Source organism: Podarcis erhardii (assembly GCF_964252035.2).
Source record: "Podarcis erhardii genome assembly, chromosome: 9".
Classification (NCBI taxonomy): domain Eukaryota; kingdom Metazoa; phylum Chordata; class Lepidosauria; order Squamata; family Lacertidae; genus Podarcis; species Podarcis erhardii.
This window is the reverse complement of record NC_138512.1, coordinates 66,287,125-66,309,799: the sequence shown is the minus strand read 5'-3', so window position 1 is coordinate 66,309,799 and position 22,675 is coordinate 66,287,125. Positions and strand designations below refer to the sequence as shown.

The 22,675-nt window shown below is 46.1% G+C and overlaps 1 protein-coding gene across 4 annotated transcripts in view; it reads left to right on the top strand.

Moving 5' to 3' along the window:
- ARHGAP24 (Rho GTPase activating protein 24) overlaps window positions 1-22,675 on the top strand; it is a 430,705-nt gene that overhangs the window by 138,004 nt on the left and 270,026 nt on the right. For all 4 annotated transcript variants that reach the window (XM_081876822.1, XM_081876824.1, XM_081876821.1 and 1 more), the window contains one exon: window positions 11,376-11,575. In XM_081876822.1, the coding sequence (XP_081732948.1) occupies window positions 11,396-11,575 (180 nt within the window). In that variant the 5' untranslated portion in view covers window positions 11,376-11,395. The remainder of the gene's footprint in view (window positions 1-11,375; window positions 11,576-22,675) is intronic.

Sequence of the window (22,675 nt, the reverse complement as noted above, 5' to 3'; positions counted from 1 at the left end):
TCCTGCTGGGTCATGGGTCCTTGGTAGATGCCCCATTATGGAGAGAGAGAGAGAGAGAGAGAGAGAGAGAGAGAGAGAGAGATATCTTATCTATCAGCTGCATGATTTGGGAAGAATGGGGGTGAAATCTCCATTTGGACTCTGTATCTGCTGAAATCTTCCTCAGCTAGCGTGAGCTGAGAACAGGAAATCTCTGGTATATAATGCATGGGCTCAGAGAAGGGTAGAACAGAGCTGAAGATTGTGGGAGAATTTGGCTGGGGCGATGGAAACAGCAGCACACCATTGCCAGCAGCATTAAAACAATTGAGGATCTCATAGGGTCTGACGGCCATGTACAAAGCAGAGATCTTCGTTTTTATTTATTTGCTTTGCACAGATGTTCTGTAAAAGGTAGGGCTCATGACTAGGACATGTTTAAAAACCCACATGTCTTATTTTATCATATCTCTGCGATTTTCAGTTCAAAGTCCAGTTTTAACTGATCTCTGGAGGAGGAGAGTACACTCAGGAAAAATAATAGAGAGCAGCTTTTCCAAGCCATATTCACAGCAATTAGCTCTTGGGTGTTGTGTCTCGTTCTGTGATTTTGGCTTCTCCAGTGCTGAAATGTTAGAGTTCAGCCAACACAATTGTTTCTTTCAGTGTCCACGTTGCAGGCTGAAGACTCTTTTGCCATATGTTTGAAACCTGCATGAATTACAACTGATTTGACGGGGGCTTGCTGAATGTAGCTTTCTGCTTTTGAAGGCACAGATTTTATGAAGTGATGGGAAATGGATTTTTAGTGAAAATCTCTAGCATCATAAACATGGCAGCTTTTAGCCAATTACGTGGAAGCTAGGCCTCTTCACAGCTGTGACATTTCTCTTCCACTCTTCCCCACAAAGGAGGACAGGCATAGACTATCCAGAGGTCACCAAACTTTGGGGGCCCATGAGTACATCTGCTAACCAGAGACACTGTTCTAAGAAACATGCACACACTGAAACCCTCTACACAAATGATGCACAGCACAACCACACACATGCTCCCCCCACCCTCAACAACCAGGCTTGGGGAAAGCCTCCTATTATCCCAGAATACACATTTTATGTCTAATTTCAGTGGTGGTGGTGGTGGTGGTTGTGAACTACAACTCCCATCATCCATGAGCATGGGCCTGTTAGAATTCCTGCTCCATGATTGCAGTCATGGGTTTTTTGTCTGTCACATGACAATATATGTTTTGACTCCACAGAGTGGGAAGTGACTGAGACAGAATGTTTGTGTTACTGTGCTCCGTGAAGTGGGACTATTGTCCTTTGTTCTTTTTCTCTTTGCTGTCTGATGCTAGAGAGAGAGGGAGCCATGTTGCAGTGCTCCGTGTGTGTTTATATGTAAATAAAGTAGATTAGCCAAAATGCTGAGTTGCTGAGGTCTGTCACACATATGCTGCAAAGACTCTGCGGATCCCTAAGTGTGCCAGTGTCAGTTGGCATCGGTTGCTGTGATGTTCAGGCTGAAGAAAGCTTATGAAGCTCCCGAAAGATCGACCAGAAGGGAGAGAACATGCCAGTCAGGCATGTGTCTCTGCCAGGGTCCTACTCGAGTGTAGGCTGAACTCCTGACAGGGCCTTGCTGCCTGGTGCTGATGGAAGTTGTAGTCCAAAACATATGGCGGGTACCAGATTGGGAGAGGCTAATATTTATATGCCTTTGACTGTGTATCTTGAGGATCATTGTGTCATTTTCATCTAAGGTACACTGCGAAGATGGTTTTAGCCCCCTTTCTGAATGTGTGAATATGCTTGATGCCGTTTGTGATACGGGCAGCAGCCATTTTTAATTTGGATAATAGTTCCTGGTAATGTGCTGTTTCATATGAGTTATCTTCTGAGCACATTTTCCTGCTGCTGTGAACTAAGGCGTGCTTGAAGATGAACAATGTCGCTCGCTAATTGCCATTTACCCCCAGAGAGAGACAGAAGCATATGGACTATTTTTCTTGTGGCATGACCTCTCCAGTGCTGAGACAGTGCAAAATGAGTTCAAAAGAAGTATGAAAACTTTAACATTAAATAGAACATGAATAGTGCAGGCCGATAAGAGGTTGCTGCAGAAGCTCTAGAAACTTAATGGAGTGATTTTAGCACTTCCCACAAAAGTGCTCCCGGCACCTAATCTGCTGTAGGCGGGTTAACCACACAAAAAATGTTCAAATGTGGTGTGTGACCCATTGAGTTCTCTAAATGGTAAGAGCAACAAAAGGTTTCAGCACAGAATGTTCTTGCTCAGGGTTCCAGCCACTCCTTTCAGGAGACCCCATCCCATCTCCAAAACAGGTTTTCTATTTTCTTTTCCTCTCTTCCAACTCTTTGTACAGTGGTGCCTCGCAAGACGAAAAGAATCCGTTCCGCGAATCTCTTCGTCTAGCGGTTTTTTCGTCTTGTGAAGCAACCCTATTAGCGGCTTAGCGCTATTAGCGGCTTAGCGGCTATTAGCGGCTTAGCGGCTAAGTGGCTAAGCGGCTATTAGCGGCTTAGCGGCTTAGAAAAAGGGGGGGGAGTGAAAAAAATCGCAAGACTCGCAAGACGTTTTCGTCTTGCGAAGCAAGCCCATAGGGGAATTCGTCTTGCGAAGCGCCTCGAAAACGGAAAACCCTTTCGTCTAGCGGGTTTTTCGTCTTGCGAGGCATTCGTCTTGCGGGGCACCACTGTAGTTTATATTATTTTTATCCTGTTGGCTTCAAATTATAAGGCAGTTTAGAAATTTGTAAAGTAAATAGGTTAAAGAAGAATTGCAGACTGGTGTGGAAATGTGGTAAACTGAAGACTAGAAAAATAAGGAACAGAGAGAACCCCAAATTTGTCTATTCTTAGAAGGAGATAGAGAAATAGTACAAGGGAAAGGGAAAGAAGGGGAAAGCATGTATTGCTTTTGCTTAGGTGATGTAAATTCATGAATGAACCTGACATAAAATTGAATGCATGCTGCTATTTCACTAGCATTATCCAAGGTAACCTAGCAGATACTCCCACTTTTTAAGTACAAAGGAAAGTTTTTGTTCCTTGTGTTACTTTTCTGCCTGGTATTTCCAGGAAAACAAGTGATCATGCTTTCCTAGGAACGAGACTGAAATGTCAGCTACAAAGTAATAGCACTTACTAGCTGGCTCCCTCCAAGAATGACCCACATTTGCTTTTGAGGACTTTGGGTGGACTCCAAAATGCTTGAAGAGGAAGCAACAGCAACAACAAACTCATATCAGCACAGTGTTTGACTCTGTCAAGTGCTGGCTGTACCAAACTTATCCAGCTTGTTTCGGAAGGTAAAAAGTACAGATTTTCATTTAACAATTAGCATACTTTATGGACCTCAAATCTAAGCATCTCACCAGGCTACCGTTGACATTTACAGCAGTCAGAACTGCTTGGGGGATATAATGGGAATAAGCTCTTAGTTACAGACTGTTTTTCCAGCTAATTATTTATATTACGGTAGCAACCAGATACTGCAGCAGTCATTTGAGTGTCTGGCATATTTAGGCAGCCTCTTTGTACATGCCACACATCCTCTCAGACTAATTTCTTATACTGAGCCTGGGTGGGATTTTGGTTTTAAGCTAGAGATGTTTAGAGGTCAGGGTCACTGGTGCTCAATCCAAGACCTGCAGTCTTGTGGCGAATTAATACCTGCATTGGCAGAAAAATGCAGGGGCCCTGTTTGGGCTGCTCATCTTTTTTCTTGTTGCTTTTAAGCATTTTTATACCCTCCAACATTTCTCTGATGAAAATAGACATGTCCTATTCCATACCCTTCCACATTTCTCCAGTGGAAATAGGGATGTCCTAAGGAAAAGTAGGGGACGTGGGTGGCACTGTGGGTTAAACCACAGAGCCTAGGACTTGTCGATCAGAAGGTCGGCGGTTCGAATCCCAGCGATGGGGTGAGCTCTCGTTGTTCGGTCCCTGCTCCTGCCAACCTAGCAGTTCAAAAGCACGTCAAAGTGCAAGGAAATAAATAGGTACCGCTCCAGCGGGAAGGTAAACGGCGTTTCTATGTGCTGCTCTGGTTTGCCAGAAGAGGCTTAGTCATGCTGGCCACATGACCCGGAAGCTGTACGCCGGCTCCCTTGGCCAATAAAGCGAGATGAGCGCCGCAACCCCAGAGTCGGTCACGATGACCTAATAGTCAGGGGTCCCTTTACCTTTAAGGAAAAGTGGGACATTCTGGGATCAAATCAGAAACTGGCTTCTGTAAATACAGGACTGTCTCTGGAAAACAGGGACACTTGGAAGGTCTGGCTTTTTAATTGAGGGAAGCCTGCAGGGGGCAGCTTTCCCAGGTTTGAGAAAGACACCTGTTGAAACTCTTGGGATCTACTGCCAGTTGGTGTAGATAAGACATTTCTGAACTAGATGGATCAGTGGTCTGGTTTGGTATAAAGCAGTTTTCCAAGTTCCAATGTGAAGTGCATTTAGCACAATAGGACTGCTGCCTCCCAGGTATACAAGAAGCCACGTGCATTCATGTTCTAAGTAGTGATAAGCTGCAGAGCTGCAGGGGCCGCTTCTTTTGACGCCCCCATTACAACCCGCTTGTCAGACTCCCCCTGCGATCGGCAGTCGGAAGCATGACCTCTGGAAAGTGTATTGCCGTGCCTGATAATTAAAGCTTTCAGTGCTCCCACATTGTTCCCAGGAGTGAGGTTTTGCCAGGGGCAGCACTCGTCGTGAGGATGACACTAATTTGGTGCTTAATGCAGGCAACAACCATCGCATTTCCTTCCCTCCCCAGCAGCCAAAAGTCTCACAGAGCCTGTTTCTTTTTTTTCTCTTTCTTTTTCTTTTTGGTTCGTATCAGGTTTTCTGCCTCATGACAGTGAGCTCATTTCTCCCTCTCCCTTGTTTTAAATAGGAAAATAAACGCATTTATCTATCCTCTGGGATCTTTAAAAAGCAGTAGCTCCAATTAGCTTTCGTTATTGGCAATGGTAGAGGAGAGAGGGTCAAGCAGTGTCAGGTCAAGATCGCACCTGCTTTCCTTTTCTTTTCCTAATGCATAACATCAGTGAGGGAGGCACTGCAGGGAGGCAGAAAGAAAAGGCAGCTCTCTGCCCCTAGGAACTTACAATCTGAACGGATGTCAATAAATCTGGATGGCTTTAGGAGAGGATTGGACACATTTATGGAGGACAAAGCTATCAGTGGCTACTGGTCATGATGGCTCTGTTCTGCCTCCAATTTCTGGGGGCAATATGCTTTTGAATGGCAGTTGCTTGGAATCACAGGTAGGGAGAGCACTGTTGCACTCAGGTGCTGCTTGCCGGCTTGCCATGGCCATCTTTTTGGCCACTTTGGGAAGATGATGCTGGACCAGGTGGGCCATTGGCCTTGATCCATCAAGCTCTTCTTAAGTTTGCAGACAGGGTGGAGAGAAGTGAAGAGAAGGAGGAAAGGTAGCAAAGGATGGGTGGAAGGAAATGCAGGTACGTGCAAGCTCTTTAAAGTGGTCCTGACTGCAGATCATCAAGTATATAGCACATAGCTGTCAACGTTTTCCCCTTTTTAAAGGAAATTCCCTTATTCCGAATAGGATTCCTCGCAAGAAAAGGGAAAAGTTGACAGCTATGATATAGCAGTGAAGGGCAGGGTCAGAGGAGCAGCCAATGTGATATTTGTGCCTTTGTGAACTTAGCAAACATATCTATAAGTGTAGCCTCATTTCAGATATGGCGACAAATTTGTGATGGTTGGCGTGGAGACTGCTGCCATGATGGTTGTTCAAAGGATCTCTCCAAACTAGGTGAATGGGCATTAAAATGGCAAATGAGGAGTTTGTTTGTTTGTTTGCTCTTTTTGTTTCATTCCTTGCTTTGTTTCACTCTATTTTTCTTTTCTTGTTTGGCTATACATCTTATTAGAATGTATACATGTCCTATAAGGAAACTGGTTTTCTAAATTTGATTCTGGAAATTGGCAGAATCTGAGCTTTCCATAGATGTTTTGCTAAGTTTTTGCCCTGTTTCCTTCTGTTGGAAACATCTGTGACACAGCTCTGGCAGAAGCTGAATCTAAATTGTTCTGTTTCAGCAAGACTTTGATGTCTTGGAAACATTATTTTGATCCTGCCTATGGACCTTTCCCCCAAAGCCAATAAAAGTCAATAAATAGATGTCTTTCCATGGTGACATATTTCCCCCTTTATTGAACTAGTTCCAAAGTATTACGGCTCCATACAGAAGTGAATAAATACAGACCTTAGAAGTCACTTTGTGTGCATTTAAAACCCTTTCATTCCAGAAGCAAAGCAACTACCCATTCCATGATGAAAAGATAGCTTTTGTTTGAGTCAAGCTGTATAGACAATTGGCTACTATGTACAGAAGTGCTTTCAGTATTCCTTTATTGCTTTTAAGGGAATGTAATTGGTTTGGATTGAAAGAAATCTGATGCAATCAAATGCTTGGAGGAGCAGAAAATTCTTCTAGCAAAGTGGTAGCATAGACACTGTGGTACCCTGCAGATGATGTTGGACTCCAGTTCCCATAAGCCCCAGACAACATGGCCAGTGGACAGGGATGACAGGAGCTGTAGTCCAAGAACATATGGAGGACTGCAGGTTTCCCCCTGGGACAGGAGCAAGCTACCAGTAAACCACACCGAGCAAGTTGAAGTTAAGTCTTTATTAGCAAAAACAGGGTCTGCACAGGAGTATCGGGCCTAATGAGCACAGCAACTCATCCTTGGTAGGTCTTGCCCCCATAAAGCAGTTGCTGAGACTGGAGGTCTCCTCATCTCCACAGCTGCATACGTCCCCTCCTCTGCAGGGTTTTCCCCAAGCAATTGGAGACTGTGCCTGCATGAAGCTGACTTCTCCACTGCTCTCTTCATACCTCTCCTGGTTCTGGGACACCAAGGGGAGAGGAGCTTGCAGCAGGAGGGAGAGACACCCATGACTCTTCACCAGCCAGACTCATCTCTGCCCCTGGGCCTGCTTGCTCTCCTGCTTCAGCTTCTTACTCTGAGTCTGGACTTTTCTCTGCCACAGACTCTCCCCTCTCACTAAGCCCTGTTACCTCTTCAGCTTCCAACACCTCTTCCCAATCTTCTCCCTCTGACCACTCATCATTGTCCCACCACCATTCCCCTGGCTGTGAGTCTTCTACCCTTAGGGCTTCCCCAGCTGGTTCCTCCCACTATTCCTCTGTGTCCAGCCAGTCTGTGACACCCAGGGCTGCTCTAGCACATGCTTATGCACAAGGGGAAGAACATCTTCAGAATTAGTTTCACTGCTCTCATGCAGCACTCAAACCTGAAGTATAAAACAGCCTTTGCAATCGAATATGTTTAAATCAGGAGCTTAACTTGTATTAGGACATTATTTATTGTGGAAGCCGATACTAGGGTGTGGGTGGGTGTGGAGGTTTTATATAGTTTTGAAGACTGCCTTCACCAGTCTCATTAGAAAGAATATCTGATGGCTTATCCTTTAGAAGATATAATGAAATTAAAGTTCTTGGAACAAGCAGGTCTTCGCCGTGCTTTATTGGGGCCCAAACTTTCAATACTGCCTTGCAGTGCATCAAAGTAATTGCCAGTTGCTTCTGCTCAGGTTTGTGAAACATTTGGTTTGGTTTAGGAAATGTTTTCAAAAGTAATAGATAACTTGGCCATGGTGAAGATGATGAAATCAGATAAACCAGGCACAAGACTAGTGGGGGGAAATAAATAGTGGCTGCTAACACTATATAGAGGTACTTAACTGGACTAAATAATGTTGAACAGCTGTACATGTTTTTGAATGCAGTGTCAGCATTGCCCTTGAGCCAGTGCCACCGACTGGACTCATCCACTTCAGCCCCACTGGGCTAGGCGAGCTGGGTAGCACTTCCAGAGACCACCTTCTGCACAGGAACAGGTCAAAGTGCTGTGGACTCACAGCTTAGAGTTGTGAGCACCGGATTCACTTCCACAAGACAGTCGTCGCACAGCAGAGTACAGCAGAGTATAGCAGAGCATAAACGACTTGGAGAGCAGCTCTGTAGAATATCTTCTTTATTCTATCTACAGCTATAATACACAACTATATACAGAGCTAAATGAGGTCTAAGCATAATGAATGCTGAACTGCACTGAGTGCCTGCAGCTGCTCTTAGCAGCAACCTTATCTATACACACGATCTCGAACACTCAGTCTCTCTCTCTCTCCGATACACTGACTGACTGACTGACTGATGTTAGGCTGGAGCGGAATAAGTAGAGAGCAGAAAACCGCCCCTCCTCTCTGGAGAATCAGCAGAGAACATCAGGAGATTCTTGGATATGGGAGGGGTGAAATCTCCTCACGCAGAACATTAGTTAGCATATTTTTCGCTCTATAGGACGCACCCGATCATAGGACGCACCTTGTTTTAGAGGGGGAGAACAAGAGAAAAAAATTCTCCCCGTCTCTGCTCAGCGCCCCTTCAGCGAAGTGGCAGGAGAAACGGAGCCCCTTCCATTTCTCCTCCATCTTCACGCGAGTTCCCACTGCGCTCTAAAGGCTTCAGGGATAGCTGCCTGAAGCACCGACCCCTCTCGCTCTCCAGGCTTCAGCGAAAGCAACGCGAAGCCTCAGGAGTGCGGAGGGAGCGTTCCCTCTGCGCTTCGGAGGCTTCGCATTGCTATCGCTGAAGCCTAGGAGCCTGCCTTCGCTCCACAGGACGCACACACATTTCCCCTTAATTTTTGGAGAGGAAAAAGTGTGTCCTATAGAGCAAAAAATACGGTAAGTATTAGGCTGTTGAAAGAATTTTGCAGTTTATTACATTTCACTTTCACAAAATTCCCTAACCAAGGACAGGGAACCTATGGCCCTCCAGATTCCCATCATCCTTGACAATCAGTCATGATGACTGATGGGAGTTGGAGTCCAGGAACGTCTGTAGAACCACAGGTTCTGCATCCCTGGTATTAAGCCTTATCCCCAAACCTGCAGTTAAGTTTTCTGCCTAGATAAGATTTCTAACTGAGGAAACAACATCCACCCATAAGTCACTGAACAACTTAATTTCCTGCCTTGAAACCTATTTCTTGCTGCTTCCCAGCTTAAATAAATATACATGTATTTTGCAAGTATAAATGGATGCCCTTAATTTTAACAATTCACAGCTACGAAATACGTGAATTATTAAAGTGAAGGGCATTCAACTTTTTTTTGCCAGGCTTGCTTTCCCTAAGCTTTTGCAGCAGTCAAAACCTTTATTAAGGCAAAGAGACTAGACAATGTAGCATCTTAGCATAGTCACAAATGGGACGGGGAGTTTAAATATGTACTGTCTTCTGCTGCTCCTACAAGGGTCAGTTTCTGGAACTTTTGGGGACACCGCTTCTGCATCTTGATTTCTTTTCAGGTCCGTGCAAGCTAAAATCGAAATCAAAGCCAAATCTTTTGTTGTTGTTCTGCTTCTTAAGCAGCAATGAAGTATTTGTCCTTGATATGTGTCCAGGTGATCATAGGCCAAAGATGCGAAGGCAGCTGTGGCGTTTGCCCTCCTAGGTGTGTGACATCATACTGGGTTCATAAGAAAAGGGTTAACTAATTGTAAAATGACTAACCAAGGGGAGGAGTTAGAGTTAGAGTTAGGGTGGTTGAGAAGTCAGTCTGGAGTTAGAGATGAGACAGAGAGGATAAGTCTGTGGGTTGGGCTAGTCTGATGTGAGAGAGTGAGAGAATCTGTTAAGAGGAGTCAGTCAAACAGTTGATATACTCAGAAGGTATTAGGAAGGTATAGGCTGGTAAAGAAACTAAAGTTAAGAAACTGACAGGAATATTATCTGAGAAACCATAAACTTGTTAATGCTTACAAAATAAACTTGTTTATTTGGTTCAATTTTAACAACTGTCTGGACTCAGTGTTTTACCCGAGAGTAACGGGTTGGTGGCAGCGGGGAAGCAAGCACAGTGGTGGCACAGGGATCACTAGACCGTTAAACGTCAGGGGGCCCTGTGTGATCGCCACAACAGCCAAGAAGATTCATGCCCTATCTGGAGACTTTGAATTTTGACACACACAAAAAAAGTCCATTACACACCTGAATTGTGTCTGGTTTTATTTCCACCCTCAGCCCCTTAATTTAGTCTGGCTTCCTGAACTAAAAGTATTTCACATGTTTGCTGCGTGCTCCCAGGCATCCCAGCATTTGTTTCCGCCCTCAGTGAAAGCTTCCCTCAACATACACAGGAGTCTATTGTGCATAGACCTGCCAAGGCTACTGTGTTGTCCCCTCCATTTCCATGGCTATGGAGGGTCTCTCTCTCTCTCTCTCTCTCTCTCTCTCTTATGTCACAAGACCTTCCAGCTTGGGTGCCAAGCAATCCTCAAAATGGACCATGGGCTTTGCTGAAAAATAAACACATTTTAAACTAACCATTGCCTCCCGTTTAACCTTTTTTTAAAAAAAGAAGAAAGAATCAGCCTTAGCCATCTGTTTCATAGTACCTTTGAAGGTGCACTTGAGTCTCCTTCCCCAATTTTAAATAAAATAATTATATGATCTGGACAGGCCTAAGGAAATGTTGACCTCTCGTCTTCATTTGATTTCTTTATTTCTTTTTTGTTTGCTTTGAGCTTTTTATTAATTTTCCAATAAAAACATGCAATTCATATATCAAATCACAATCCAATAAAAATAAAAAACCAAAATAAAAAAAATCAAATTGTCTTCCAAATTATAATCTTAAATTTATGGCTTCCCACAGTCTGAATTTCGAAGTGTATCCAAATCTCATTCCTGCCTCTCATCTCTCATCAATGTTTTCATATTTCCGTATCTCGGTTTTATCTTTCCAAGCTTGTCTCTGGCTCTGCGATCCTCTTGATTCATTTATTTCTAATTTGTAAATAAACGTTGTTCTGTGGCTTTCATTGTTTTTTTTTTGCAAGCTGCCTTGTGGTATCCAGTGGTGCCTTGCAAGACGGAAAGAATCCGTTCCGCGAGTCTCTTTGTCTAGCGGTTTTTTCGTCTTGCGAAGCAAGCCCGACGGCTTAGCGGATTAGCGCTATTAGCGGCTTTTAGCGGCTTATCGGCTTAGCAGATAAGCAGATAAGCGGCTTAGCGGCTTAGAAAAAGGGGGGAAGGGAAAAAACCCCGCAGGAACTCGCAAGACATTTTCATCTTGCGAAGCAAGCCCATAGGAAATTCGTTCTGCGAAGCACCTCCAAAACGGAAAACTCTTTCGTCTAGCGAGTTTTCCGTCTTGCGAGGCATTCGTCTTGCAGGGCACCACTGTACTTTCTTTTATCTTTCCTGAATCTTCCAACAAGATGTGTTGTTGTTGTTTGTTAACAAGTGATGGAAGATGAGCTAATAAAGCTTCCTTCCCACCTCCCCTCCTTCTTCCCTAACTAGGAGAGTCTGCCAGCCTCATTATGGAAGAGCACAATGGCTCTGCAGAGAGTCCCCAGCTGAACCAAGGACGGCATGTTGCCATTAAGTGTGGGTGGCTGAGGAAGCAAGGAGGCTTTGTGAAGACTTGGCACACGCGCTGGTTCGTTCTTAAAGGGGAGCAGCTCTATTACTTCAAAGATGAGGACGAAACCAAACCCTTGGTAAGTACAAAGCAAGAGGGTGCAAGGTGAGGTAGAGGGGTGGGTAATAAGGGACCGATGGGAAAGGGGCAGAAACTTGTTTGAGCTCTTATATGCTCCAGGCACAAGAATGGCTACCAACCTGATTGTGATGTGAAAGCATTTGGCTTTGTAAGAGAGAGGGAGCTGAACCACCCTCTCCTTTGGTCCAGCTCACCCAGAACGTTTTGGTATGGAATTCCATCAGAGAAGGATGTTGGGAGTCTGTCACAGACAGCTTCTGTGCCAATGTCCAGCATAAGATTTATCATTTTACAGTCATACCTCTTGTTACGTTTGCTTCAGGTTAAATCTTTTCAGGTTGCATCTCGCGGCGACCCGGAAGTACCGGAAAGGGTTACTTCTGGGTTTTGTCGCTTGCGCATGCACAGACGCTCAAAATGATGTTGCGCGCATGCGCAGAAGCGGCAAATCGCGACCCGCGCATGCCCAGATGCGGGTTGCGTTCTGCTCATGTTGCAAATGGGGCTCCGGAACGGAACGGATCCCTTTCACAACCAGAGGTACCACTGTACATCTTAATCATAAAACTCCAAAATCTTCTACCACTGTGGGCAGTGGTCTCAAGTCAAAGAAGCAAGAAAGGAAAAAGAAAATGTAGAAATTTCTTATGAGTGGGGGTGGTGTGGTTATGTGTTGCTTCCTAAATAATAGTGAGAAGGAAGTTGGGCATTTATTTTGTTAGTGCAAAGTATAGATTTCAGAGAAGTTCAAGAAGGAGCTGAAGGAGTCCTGATTCTTTGCTAACTGGTCTGGAAGGTTGGATGTTTTCCCCATTCTCCAGCAACCATTGCCTTAATGCAGGGACAGATTTTGGTCTAACATTACATCTCTATGTCTCCAGGGAGATCAGACGTCTGCAATGTGTTTTGATGACCAAAAAACCAGATAAAGATATTTAGCCACTAACTTGGTGAGCTCCTGATTATTCCCCAATAATAGAAAATGTATGACCTTGAACTCTGGTTTCCATTTGGGGATGCAGAGTTGATCTAGGTGCTGGTTTTAACCCTTAAAGCCCTATACGGCCTAGGGTGTATAGGATGTATAGGCTGTATAGGCCGTATGATGTATGGAAGTGAGAGCTGGACCATAAAGAAGGCTGATCGCCGAAGAATTGATGCTTTTGAATTATGGTATTGGAGGAGACTCTTGAGAATCCCATGGACTGCAAGAAGATCAAACCTCTCCATTCTGAAGGAAATCAGCCCTGAGTGCTCACTGGAAGGACAAATCCTGAAGCTGAGGCTCCAATACTTTGGCCACCTCATGAGAAGAGAAGACTCCCTGGAAAAGACCCTGATGTTGGGAAAGATGGAGGGCACAAGGAGAAGGGGACGACAGAGGATGATATGGTTGGACAGTGTTCTCAAAGCTACCAGCATGAGTTTGGCTAAACTGTGGGAGGCAGTGGAAGACAGGAGTGCCTGGCGTGCTCTGGTCCATGGGGTCACAAAGAGTTGGACAACGACTAAACAGCTAAACAACAAGAACAACTTTGAGTAGGTACCTGTATAAATATAGATTTTATCATCATCATCATCTTCATTATTATTTGTGTCCCCTTGGCTCACTACCTCTGTGCTGTGGAGCCACCTGTATTGCCCTAAATCCCCGGGGCTGCTTAATGCTTTACAAGCTGTTTTTTACTATGATGAAAAAGCCAGGCATCAGTGTTCTTAAATCAAGTACAGGGGACCTATGGCCCTCCACATGCTGGACTCCACCTTCAGTCAGCCCCAGCCAGCATAACCAATAACCAGGGGTGATGGGAATTGTCATCCAGCAGCATCTGGGAGGCCACAGCTTCTACATCCCTATCTTGAATGAAATTCAGAATTTGGTACCAGACCCTCCACTGTGAAACATACTGACATACAAGAGGAGTGTGCACAGCTCTGGGAGGGTTGCACTGTGCCAACCCTTCCCCCTCCTTGCATAACGAAGAATGATAATGCTTTAATATTACTAAACACAAGAGACTCCCCACAGCTCATGTACTGTTTATTGGTCAGAGAGGAGCTCTCTCTTTCCACCTGTCCTTGAAGTCTCTTGAGGACTGCTAAGCAAAATAAAAGTGTGATCTATTGAAGAAGCAGGTAAGGTTATAAATAGTGTTTGCTTTCTTGCTCCAGAGAAAGTGGTAAAAATCTACTAATATAAAAGAGCAAATGAATGCAAGTCAACTCTAGAATGAATGCTGTGATAAGAATGGGTTCCAATTCATTTTTCTTTATCCACATGGGAAACGATCCATTCTTAGCATCCTGGGTTGTCTTATAGTTGTGTATCCCTCCCTGAGGTTGTTTGCATTTTGTCTATGTGCCAGCTTTGAAGGTCAAGCATCCAGCCAAAGAGATCGACCAACATTCAGCGCCCTAAAAGTTTCATAATGCAACCGTTGTTTGACTGTTGTTGACTTGCAGGCGTTTCGCACTTGCGGCTTTGTTGTTGACTGAAACGGGCAGCTTCCCAATGTGTCTGGGTGGGCAGTGTCTCAATTTTAGAGCTAGGAGGAGGAGACGGGCAGTGGTGCCACCACCACGCAACGATGCATTCTTGTGGCCATTTCTAAAATACTTCCAGGATGAATGTTCACACAGAGAGTTTTTGCAGTTGGTTAAGAAAAGAGCTGCACAAGAACGAACGCTGCTGGCGTGAAGGAGGAATGTAGGTGTGGCTCACACACATGTTAGCAACCATTTTACTTCTCTGCTCTCTAATTAGTAGTGGATTGTGGGGTGGGCAGTAGTGCTCACTTGCCCATGCCATCACTGCGTACTGTTTGTAAGTAATTTTTATGTGATTTTACAAGTGTAAAATTATAACAATATCAAATACATACCCAGGTTTAGAGATTCTTCTTCCCTCCATCCCTTCCATGGGTCCTATTGTCATCTTTTTCAACTGCATATTATTTCATCATCCATATTTTAAATCTCTCCATAGTATCCGATGTATTTGTTACCTTACAAGTGTTGTTAAAATCCTGCTAATGTTTTCATTTGCTTACAGTGGCCTCTTAAATAAATTATAAATCTTTCCCATTCTTTCTTAAAACTTTGGTCTTCTTGGTTCCTGAGCCTTCCGGTCAGTTTTGCCATTTTGGTGTAGTCCAACAGCTTAGTTTGCCATTCTTCTCTGGTAGGGACTTTATCTTCTTTCCATCTCTGGGCTAGTAGCATCCGTACAACCGTCATTGCATACATAAAAAGTCTTTTCTGTTCCTTTGGAATCTCGGTATCTACAATTCCTAATTAAAAAAATGCTTCTGGTTTCTTTATAAAGGTTATTTTAAACATTTTTTTCAATTCGTTAATTATCAGTTCCCAGAATGCTTTTGTTACCTTACACATCCACCACATATGATAAAAGGTACCTTCTTTTTCTTTACATTTCCAACAAATATTTGTACTTGTCTTATACATTTTTGCTAATTTAGTCGGAGTCAGATACCACTTATACATCATTTTCATATAATTCTCTTTCAATGTACAACATGCCAAAGAATTCAAATCTGTTTTCCATAACCTTTCCCAATCAGAAAGTTGCTCCTCCACATGCAGCTGCTGGGTGACCTTGGGCTAGTCACATTTCTCTGAAGTCTCTCAGCCTCACTCACCTCACAGAGTCTTTGTTTGAGGAAGGGAAAGGAGAATGTTAGCCACTTTGAGACTCCTTCGGGTAGTGATAAAGCAGGATATCAAATCCAAACTCTTCTTCTTCTCTTCTACTGCGTCAGAGAGGGGAGGTGCTCAAGCTGGTGTGGTGCAAAGAGACCATTGGGAGCCCTGGGTCAGCTCTTCCAGTGTTTTTGCACTGCGCTGACCATCACTGCCTCTTGTAGGCATGAATTCAAACTATGCATCATATGTGTGATGGACATATGTGAACCAGGCCTTGGTCTAATAATTCCCACTTTTGAAGAATCATCCATTTTCTATTACAATGTGTAATGGCCCTATTCTTTCCAAAATCTTGTCGTGCAAAGTTTACTTACTAGCTTCAGCTTCCATCTATGATTCCTTGCAGTTCTTACCTATGTAGGTTTCTAAGAGCTCCCCTGAAATGGTTAAAAATCCAAACCCCGGGAAGCAGAGTAATCTTGGACTTGGTACAATTCACATTCAGTTTACAGTAGCATTAAGAAGCCCCACAGGCTTAAATTTGGATGGGTGCATAAAAATTGTGCGACAAAGCCTCTGAAGGGATGTTCAGTTCCAAAGTGCTGTGATTGTTATGGTACTTAAATGCCACATCCGAATGTTGCATTGCTGACTTGAGCCCACTGTTGATTAAAAGTGCATAATCTGCTCCTAAAATTAATCTGCAGTTCACCAGATGTCCTTATGCGAGGAGCCTGCCTTTTAGGTACAAAGCAGGTTTTTGGCAAAACATGCACTTTCCATCTAATCTAATTTGCGTAAAAAATTCATTAGCAGACAAGTCCATTTAAGACATCTGTTAGTAGTTAATGGGGAACAACCACCAGAGTTCAGCTGAGTTTTAATTAAAATAATTTAAAACTTCTAATGGATCTGTAAAATAGAAATTAATGTGATAATTACATTAATTACATGAATCAAAATGGAGCTGGATAGATGGGGAAATCCCTAGCAGCCCTAATTATAGGAGAAAATAAGCTTTCTTGCAGTCATATATATATGAAAGTTCCACTGTGTACTGTTGGACTTACTGACAGGCAAATGTACATCAGATTGCATTCTCAGGGTTCAATGAAGCATGATGCAAGAGACCTGTAATTTGCATCTTCTGCCTCCTGGTGGATGGGGTGTGTGTTCAGGAAAGGGGTTTAAGCATCTCCCCTCTGTACCATTTTCCTCAATTGACCCCCCCCCCAAAAAAAAGCTGCTACTTTTTTCGTGGCAGGAAGGTGAAACTTACTTGTACCCATAAGATAATTATACTTTTTTGTCGACTGAGCAAAACTTCAGGTGAAAGTTTTAGGCAACATCCGCACAATACATTTTAAAGTAGTATCACACCACCTTAGACAGTCATGGCTTTCCCCCAAATAATCTTGGGAGCTCTCATTTGTTAAGGGTGCTAAGAATTCTTGGGAAAGCCCTAGTCTCCCCACAGAGAGTGGTCTATCAAGCAATCCTTCCTCCCAAGGAATTCTGGAAATTGTAGTTCTGGAAGGGGGAAAGTGTGGGATAACGCATGATTTGACACAACATCACCTAACCTCTCTGCAAACGTATCAGAATGGATGCTCATTAAGTAGCCAACCTCATCTTATCTCCCCTGCAAACAAATTGGAATGAATGTCCAATAAACAGGCCATCTGGAAATGCATTAAAGTTCACAGGTTCAAGTCTTGCTCGTATTCAACAGAGGGGTGAGGCTAGAAGAACCAGCTGCCTACTTCGCTGTTTAGGAGCTCAGATGAAGTCTAAGTATTATCAAACCAACGTCTGCTGTTTCTGGGAGCTTTCCTTGGTCCTGAACAGCCAAGCTTAAGCCTTGATACCTTCCTTATGTCACTGGGCAGCTTCTCCTGCAGATCAGTCCCCTTCAGCCTTGCACTGGCCCCCATGGACTTTCAGCTTGGCATGAACAGGTCAGTGGAACCCTCTTCCCATGTTGCAAACAATCAATATTCCTACTGACCCACCTGACAGCCTTGTTGGTGTATTGTGCAGAATACTTGGTTGGGACATGAGGGGTTTCTGGTCTGAATTCTTGCTTAGGCATGAAGAAGATAATGGTTAGCCTAACCTACTTCACATAGCAATTCCAAGTATGTCTACTTGGAGATAAGCCCCAATGTGTTCTATGGAGCTTACTCTTAGGTTAGCATGTATGGGATTGCCTCCAAATGATACACAAATTATGAATTTGTTTAATAATAATATTCTCAATAAGTACTACTGAATAATGCTGTAGTTCAGCAAGTTTCCTTGAAAGATCTGTTGCCTCCTTGACTCTGGTGAAAAAATATAATTGAACCCTCTCCCCCCCCCCCAAATCACTGTGATAAATGAAGCAACAGTTTGGATATATGAATAGTAGAGCTCAGAACATTTGCCGAAGGTCACAAATGGAGCTGATTGCCTGCAATTGCAAACCTGCTGGTTCTTTTTCTTATTCTAGTCACTTCTCCTCTTTGAATGTTTATCTTGTAATCTATTTCCCCCCATGGCTTTTGACTCTGTGCATAAAAGCAGTTGAAGGAAGACATTGCTCTCCAAGAAATGCAAGGTCAAGTTCAACATACAGCACACAAGCCAGAGACCCGTTTCAGATTTAGATCATCTATCTGCTATTGAAAGTGAATTCCTATTTCTGGAAACATTCTGAATCAAAAGATAGGGGTGGAGTGGGACATTCAGCTTCTAACATGCCATTTATTTTTATTTTTAAAGAAGAAGCACGTTTCTCAAAAGAGAATTTTGCTCCCACTTCCACTCCATTTGTACTTGGAATGAAACCACGTGTGGCTGAAGGCCAGGTTATATCACTAAACACAAACGTCAGGAAGTGGATGCACATGTTGCAGCTGGTCACATGTTGAAAGAGATGTGTGGCTGCTTCACCATGCACCTGGCTTCAAGGTCAAGCTCTTCTCTACCCAGGTGTGCCACGATTCTGAAAGCTCCAAACACAATCAGGAAGGGCAAGGTCACTTCAGGTGAGAGAGCTGACCAGAATGAGCATGTGGCGCCTTTGGAAATTCGGGTGCATCGCCTGCATGATTCAGGGTTAGGGATTTGTCAATTTCATTTTCTTGCTTTTTGAATTTCCATTTCTCCACATTTCCACACTAGCTTCTGATTATTATTATTATTATTATTATTTTAAAAAAAGCAAGTCCCCAGGAAACTTTGCCAGTATTTCAGTGGGAATCGATCTTAATATATATACATGCAATTTTGCCTAATACATACTGTTATGTACTGAGTTGAATAGGATCCAAACTGCAGCAGTCTGATTGGTCCTAGAACAATAGGCTCCAAAAGGCAGCAGTCTGATTGGTCCTAGAACAATAGGATTCAGAATGCAGCAGTCTGATTGGTCCTAGAACAATGCAGCAGTATGATTGGTTAGCAGGAACCACCCAATCATGCTCCAGATAGAAGTGAATCCACAACCTGATTGGCGTACAGTAGAATCCTGGAATTAGCCAATCGTGTGCAGCCCATTGTGTAAATAATGTATATAAAGCAGATACTTTGAGGGGACATTCATTCATTCCTCCTCACCACTATGAGCTGAATAAAGAGCATGAAATCACTTTGCGACTCTGAGTATATTTCACTGGCGACGAAGGTGGGATCCCGCTGAGCTGACTGCCACACACAGCACCGCAGCACCGCCACCTGCCGCACCGCTGCCTCGCACCGTGTATCCAGGCTTCAGCTCCGGGACACAAGGAACTCAGAATGGCAACTGACAGCAGCTTCTCGCCATTCAACCCAGCATCTGGAGACTGGGAAGCGTACGCCTCCCGTTTCACCTTCCTCCTAGAAGCCAAAGGGGTCACCGATGAAGAAGACGCCAAGAAGAGGGCAATATTCTTCAGCGTCTGCGGAGAGGAGACATTTGAAATCGCCCGGGCTCTCCTTGCGCCTGAAGACGTCGCTACTGTTCCATACAAAACAATAATGGAACAGCTGAAGGGGCACTTTTCGCCACAGCCCTCAGTGGTGGCTCGTCGAAATGCCTTCTACGCAAAGCGGCAAGCCCCTGGGGAAACCATAACTGGGTTTGTGACCTCTCTCCGCCAAGCTGCCCGGTTCTGCAACTTCTCAGAGCTGGAGAACATGCTTCGTGACCGCCTCGTCGGTGGCCTGAAGGATGAGAAGCTGCAACGACGCCTCTACGCTAAGAAGAACCTAACGTTCCAGGTCGCTCTGGAGGAGGCCCTGGCAACGGAAGCTGCTGAGAGGTCGACGCAAGAGGCACGGCTGAGCCAGCCGTCCCAACCGAGGGTCCACCACGAAGACCTCACCAACGACTCGGGATCCGACAGGGAGGAGGTGCACCGAGTACAGCAGCGCACTCAAGCAGCCCACATACCACAGCTGCCTCGACGAGAAGGAGGGAACTGCGCAAGCTGTGGAGAAAGTCACGAGAGGAGGACCTGCCGTTTCCGCAACGCAGAGTGCAGGCAGTGCAGAAAATTGGGACACATCGCCCGGGTGTGTCGGGCTCGGCCCACCCGAAGCCAGGCATCAGATGACCAATCCAAGAGCCCCAGGTCCCGGGGCCCAACGCACCAAGGCAACTCGACGGAGCTCACAGACTTCCAGGTATACCAGTTGCCCCACCCCAACGTAGAGAAAATTTATGTAGAGGTACAGATAGAGGGGGCCCCATGCCGCATGGAGCTTGACACGGGTTCAACTCTATCCATAATCTCGGCAAGGACCTTAAGGAAACTGTGTCCTACTGGGGGTCCCAAACTCAGGCCGGCCCCATTCACCCTCCGGGACTTCCAGAAACGTAAGGTCCCCACAATGGGGGTGGGGACCTTCAGGGTGCAATACCGAGGGCGGACGCGACAACTGGACTTGCTTGTGGTCAAGGGCCCCTACATTAGCTTACTGGGGTTGGCATGGTTTGGACCACTGGGACTAGCCATCACCGGGGTGAACCACATGAGCTTACAAGTGGACGTGGACGCCATATGCAAGGAGTTTCCGGGGGTTTTCGATGGGAAATTGGGACAGTATACGGGCCCCCCCATTGCTCTACAGCTTGACCCCGCAGTACGACCAGTCAGGCTCAAGGCCCGCCGGGTCCCATTCGCCCTGAAACCCCGTATAGACGAGGAATTGGACCGACTCGTGGAGCAAGGAGTGCTGGAGCCGGTGCCTAATGCCCCCTGGGAAACCCCAATCGTCACACCCGTCAAGCCTAATGGTTCGGTCCGCATCTGCGCAGACTACAAATGTACCATAAACAAGGCCCTCATGGCCCATGCATACCCAGTGCCAGTGGTCAGCCATGTCCTTGCCACCCTGGCTGGGTCGAAAATTTTTGGCAAGCTGGACTTGGCCCAAGCATATCAACAGCTGCCAGTAGATGAGGCCACAGCAGAGGCACAGACGATTGTGACGCACAGAGGAGCGTTCAGGGTAAAGCGGCTGCAATTCGGGGTCAGCGTGGCACCAGGCATATTCCAGAATCTAATGGACTCTCTCCTTAAAGGGATTCCTGGTGTCACCCCCTTCTTTGATGATGTGTTGATTGCCGGGCCCACACCAGAGGAGTTTGAGGACCGCCTCCGCACTGTTCTGCACCGTTTCCAGATGGCGGGTCTCAAGGTGAAGCGGGAAAAATGTCTACTAGGAGTGCCTCAAGTGGACTTTCTGGGATTTATGGTGGATGCAGAAGGGGTTCACCCGACTGGGGACAAGGTACGGGCCATTTGTGATGCCCCAGCGCCCAAGAACAAGACTGAACTTCAGGCCTTCTTGGGATTATTGAACTTTTACCATTCCTTCCTTCCCCACAAGGCGGCGGTAGCGGAGCCCCTACACAGACTCCTGGACAAGCGGGCCCCTTGGGTGTGGGGCCAGCGCCAGGAGGCCGCATTCCAGGCAGTCAAGGACTTGCTTGTCTCAAACTCGGTCTTGGCACACTTCGACGAGAGGCTGCCGGTGGTGCTAGCATGCGACGCCTCGCCCTATGGCATCGGCGCTGTCCTGGGACACCAACTCCCGGATGGAAGAGAGGTACCGGTAGCATACTTTTCCCAGACACTCAACGAAACCGAGCGGAACTACTCGCAAATCGACAAGGAGGGTCTGGCAATCGTGAAGGGAGTAAAAAAATTCCATGATTTCTTGTACGGGCGGCCCTTCACCGTGGTGACTGACCACAAGCCGTTGCTTGGCTTGTTTGCCCCCGAAAAGCAGACCCCCCAAGTGCTGTCTCCTCGCGTCCTCAGGTGGTCAATTTTCCTTGCCAGCTACCAGTATGCACTGATTCACCGCCCTGGAAAGGCGATGGGCCATGCAGACGCCCTCAGCAGGCTACCACTACCGGAAACAGGCCCCGACCCAGCACCTGCACAAGAGGTTATGAGCCTGGAGCTGCTTCCTGACCGCCCCATTCAGGCACAAGAAGTTGCACACCATTCCAAGAAAGATAGGGTCATCTCCCGGGTCCTGGACTGGGTGTGGAGGGGATGGCCCAGCCGCAGCCCCGGGCCAGAATTCGCCGGCTACACAACCCGCAAACATGAACTGTCAGCCCACAAGGGGTGCCTGTTATGGGGAAGCAGGGTCGTTGTTCCCCAGCCCCTCCGCAAAAGGGTCCTCACAGCCCTACACGAGACACACCCAGGGGTAGTAAGAATGAAGGCCCTTGCCAGGAGTTATGTGTGGTGGCCAGGGATCGACGGAGAGATAGAGGCCTGGGTCAAACACTGCCAGGCCTGCCAGGAATCCCGCCCAGATCCCCCAAGGGCCCCAGTCCAGTCCTGGGAGTCCGCCTGAGCACCATGGTCACGCCTGCATGTGGACTTCGCTGGCCCCTTTCAGGGGAAAACATTCTTCATAGTGGTGGACTCCTACACCAAATGGCTGGAAGTCGCACTGGTACCGTCCACTTCTACGTCCGCAGCCATCCGGGTACTACGCAGGCTGTTTGCAACCCACAGGCTCCCTGACACTCTCGTCTCAGACAACGGGACTGCATTTACATCAGGAGAATTTCAAACCTTCACAGTGCAGAACGCCATCCGCCACATCCGTTCGGCGCCATTCCACCCTGCCACCAATGGCCAAGCAGAACGCATGGTGCGGACCACCAAGGACACCCTTCGCCGCATGACGCAAGGGGATTGGGAGTACCGCCTTGCCACATTCCTTCTAGCACAGCACAGCACCCCCAGCTCAACGACTGGCCGGAGCCCCGCTGAACTACTAATGGGTCGGCGCCTTGCAATCAGATTGGACCGCCTTCACCCCGATAGAGCTCAGGATGAGGTAGTGGTGGGGGAAGGCAGGAACCCCCGGACCTTCGAGGCCCAGGACCCAGTGTACGCAAAGAATTTTGGGGCAGGCCCTGCATGGGTACCTGCCACAG